The 3354-nt window shown below is 55.3% G+C and overlaps 1 protein-coding gene across 1 annotated transcript in view; it reads left to right on the forward strand.

Annotated features, from left to right (window-relative positions):
* Positions 1-3354, forward strand: part of COL15A1 (collagen type XV alpha 1 chain) — a 161775-nt gene that overhangs the window by 53269 nt on the left and 105152 nt on the right. Inside the window, exons 9-10 of the mRNA XM_023534235.1 lie at positions 661-813; positions 2789-2926. Of these exons, the coding sequence (XP_023390003.1) occupies positions 661-813; positions 2789-2926 (291 nt within the window). The remainder of the gene's footprint in view (positions 1-660; positions 814-2788; positions 2927-3354) is intronic.

A 3354-nucleotide genomic window follows, 5' to 3' on the forward strand; every position in this document is an offset into this window, starting at 1 on the left:
AGTGGAGAAAAGAGGGGGAAGGAAGCCTGGAGTGGGGATAGTTCGAAGGCTGTGTCTCGTTCCAGATGAAGGTGGGTTTGGTTAATGATGTCAGGTCTGGCCAAGATTCCTAGTGAGTAAAGGCCTGAAGAGCAAGGCGTCTGTTGGATCTGTCGCCGTGACTATCAGTGACTTGGGAGAGGGTAGTTAGGGATGTGGGAGGGGTGGAGGGCAGAGGCACTGAGTGAGGAGAGTAAGGCGAGGAGGTGGTTAATGAGGCCACCCCTTCCCCAAGAGAGCTGTGTACCCTAGACCTCGGTTTTGTCCGAGCACCGTGACTGGAGTACTCCGTGGAAGTGCCTCTCTCGGGAGGAGCGGAAGGAAGATGGCAGGGACTGCGGGAAGTGCCATGTCACTGAGGTTGGCAGGAAGGAGCAGGGTGAACACAGAGGCAGCCTCCTGGCCAGGGCGCTCACACTGTGGGTGGTGGGCAAGATCTGGGCTTCTGTGTGGGCGCCACAGTCAGGGTGGTGGTGTAAGGTGAGGCCTGGGATGGGCAAGTGCTTCAAAGGTGAGGGAGCAACAGGACACAGGTGCAGGAGAGGCCCCAGCCATTCATGCCTCCCAGCCACAGCGCGGTGGATCACTGACGTGGTCCCTCCTGATGTCTGTCCTATTCAGGGTCCAGATACTGAAGAAGGTTCTGGGGCAACAGCAGCAGGGGAGGCTGAGATGCCCGCCAGCAGTGACTGGGAAGCGGAAGCTGGCAGCGTGCCCACCGGGGGACCAGCCCTCTCCATGTCAACCCAGGAGTCTGGGGAAGGAGTTGCTCTGGTAAGGAGTGTAAAGTGCTGGGTGCTGAGGTCATGGCTGGGAGCGGACTCTGGCCTTCTCAGGGCCGGTCTTCATTCTGTTCAGCAAATCCAAAGGAACCTGAATGGGGAGGGGACACCTTAACCAAATACCCACTCCTGGGAGAGCGTGTGGTAAGGCCCCTGAAAGCCCGTGGGGAGCTGCCCGGGAAGATGGGTGAGTCAGGGAGGTGGGGTCGAGTCCTAGGGGCCCACCGCCTCCACCAGTGGACCTCAGGGCCAGGGAGGAAGAGTGCTGGGCTGTGAGCCGGAGAGGTGATGGCAGGCTCAGCCATGGCCTGCTTCTGAGTATGAGCACAGGCTGCCAGAGGGCAGCGGAGGGCTGAGGTGCAGGCAGGCCCCAGCAGCGTCCACAGGCATGGCCAGGCCTTCTCAGCCCTCTCCCTAGGCAGCGTGGAGACACTCTTGCCAGCTTCTAAAGGCAAGACACAAACATGCCAGGACACTTGGCAAGTCTGTCCCTGTAATGTCACTATAATGTGTGTCCTACAAGTTGTTCAAGCTCAGCAGCTTCAAACCTCGACTCCTCATTTCTGCTTCTCCTGACTTCCCACCTCAAATGAGTGAGACCATCGTCCCAGTCCTAGTCCAGGATTCTTTTCCCTCTTCCTTCCTTCCTTGATCCCATCAAGCACCACGTCTTGTTGATTTTTCTGCCTAAGCACATGGTGGACTCAGCCCCTTGTAACCTTCTCCAGTGCCAGCCCCCTGGATTGAGCCACCAAGTTCCCAGCCCAAGCGATGTCTGAGGCCCCTGCCTGGCCACCTCCATCCTCTCCCTCGATGCCTCCTGGTGGGGGGTGGCCCTCCTGCAGACCCCGCTCCCGCACCTGGCCTTCAAGGCTCCCAGGGTCTGGCTCGGCCCACTGCGCTGACCGTGTCTTGGGAACCTCTTCCCGGCTCTTGCGCTCCAGTCTCACTCACCTTCTTTCCTTTCTTTCTGACCTTCTAACCTTTCTTGCCTCAGAATCTTCCCATACTCTCTCCTCTCTGCCTAGAACCTTTACCTCCTTCCTGCTCTCCTTAGCTCCTGCTTACCCTTCGGAATTCAGCTCAAACTCCACTTTGTCTAGGAGGTGCCAGCCCAGACGGGGACACCTCCCCGCAGACACCTTCATGGTTCCCCCAACTTCTCCTTGGAAGCCCTCATCATAACTGTAATTAATAGCAAACTTGACAAATAGTTCATTTCTGCCTTCCTCCCAGACCGTAAGCTCTGTGAGGCAGGGATTATATACATCTTGTTTGTTGAAATGTCTTCATCCCTGCAAATGGCGAATCAATGGATATTTGCTGAGTGAATGCCTGGAAGAAGGTCATCAGACTGTCACATATTGACAGCACTGGCCTTTGAGATCACTCCACACATTTGCTCCCAGCCTTTCACCTCTGGTCTGGTGTCCGTCCAGTGAACCTTCGCAGTGGAGAGGGTACACTCTGATCAGTTGACAGCTCTCCGGGCCGCTGGGCAGTTACATAGATTGTTGTAATTAACCAAGTGGTCACCACCATTTTCTTTTCCTTCTTCTCCTTTCGCTTTCGTCTCTCATGCCTCGACCTTCATTTCTCTCCTGCCCCTACTTCTTTAAAGGCAAAGCCCTTGTCACAGGGTGAGAAAACTAGGCACCAGATCCCAGTTCAACCAAGTCTTGACTCCATAGAAACTAGAACTTAACTAGCAGAGCTGTCTGGAAGCAGAAAGGCCGCCTGCGGAAGTGGCGAGCACCCAGTTACTGAAGATGCACAGGCTGAGGTGCCTGGTGGGGACCCTGGGGGATGAAGGAGATGACCTGAGAGGTCTTAGCTGAGCAAAGGAAGGGGAGCTATGGCCATGCCCGTTATCTGATGGCCCCAGAAGTTTCCTCCCCACCGTCACACACCCACTGACCAGGGGTGTGGATGAAGTTGCACGGTCCCTCACGCCAACTTTGTTTTAGGGTCCAGTCAGTGAAGGAAGTTTGACGACAGCGGCAGCTGCTATGGAAGTGTCCCTCAGCACTTTCAAGGAAGAGGAGGCCACTGACGGCCTGGCTCCCCTTATGGCCACGGCGGCCCCTGGGCAAGCGGTCACTTTTGTAAGTGTCTCCCAGTATTCTCTCACAGGGGAGCAGAGAAGTCAGTGTGCTGGCTTTCCCAGAGACAAAGATGCATTCAGCTTGTGGAGGGTGCCAACTGCAGGGAGGCAGGATGCAATGGAGAGAGCACGACAGAGGGGTCAAGGAAGCGGGTTTTTGTCCTGACCCTGCTATTTCTTAGCTTTGTCCAAGGAGAACTTTCTCAGAGAGAATGGTCCAAAGTCATAAAGGGGAGGGGTACTGAGCACTCCATTACTAGGGAGAGGGGCTTAGAGGAGATGCGTATTTCAGAAGCGGGTTAGGAGTCTGTGTTTCTGTGAATGTGTTGGGGGTAATGACAGTTGTAGGTAAGAAAGTGTTTTTTGAAATTGGGCTAGTGCCATAGAAATGATAGTCACCAAAACTCACTGGCAGGCAGCTCTGTGTAC

Source organism: Pteropus vampyrus, unplaced genomic scaffold (assembly GCF_000151845.1).
Source record: "Pteropus vampyrus isolate Shadow unplaced genomic scaffold, Pvam_2.0 Scaffold123, whole genome shotgun sequence".
Lineage (NCBI taxonomy): Eukaryota > Metazoa > Chordata > Mammalia > Chiroptera > Pteropodidae > Pteropus > Pteropus vampyrus.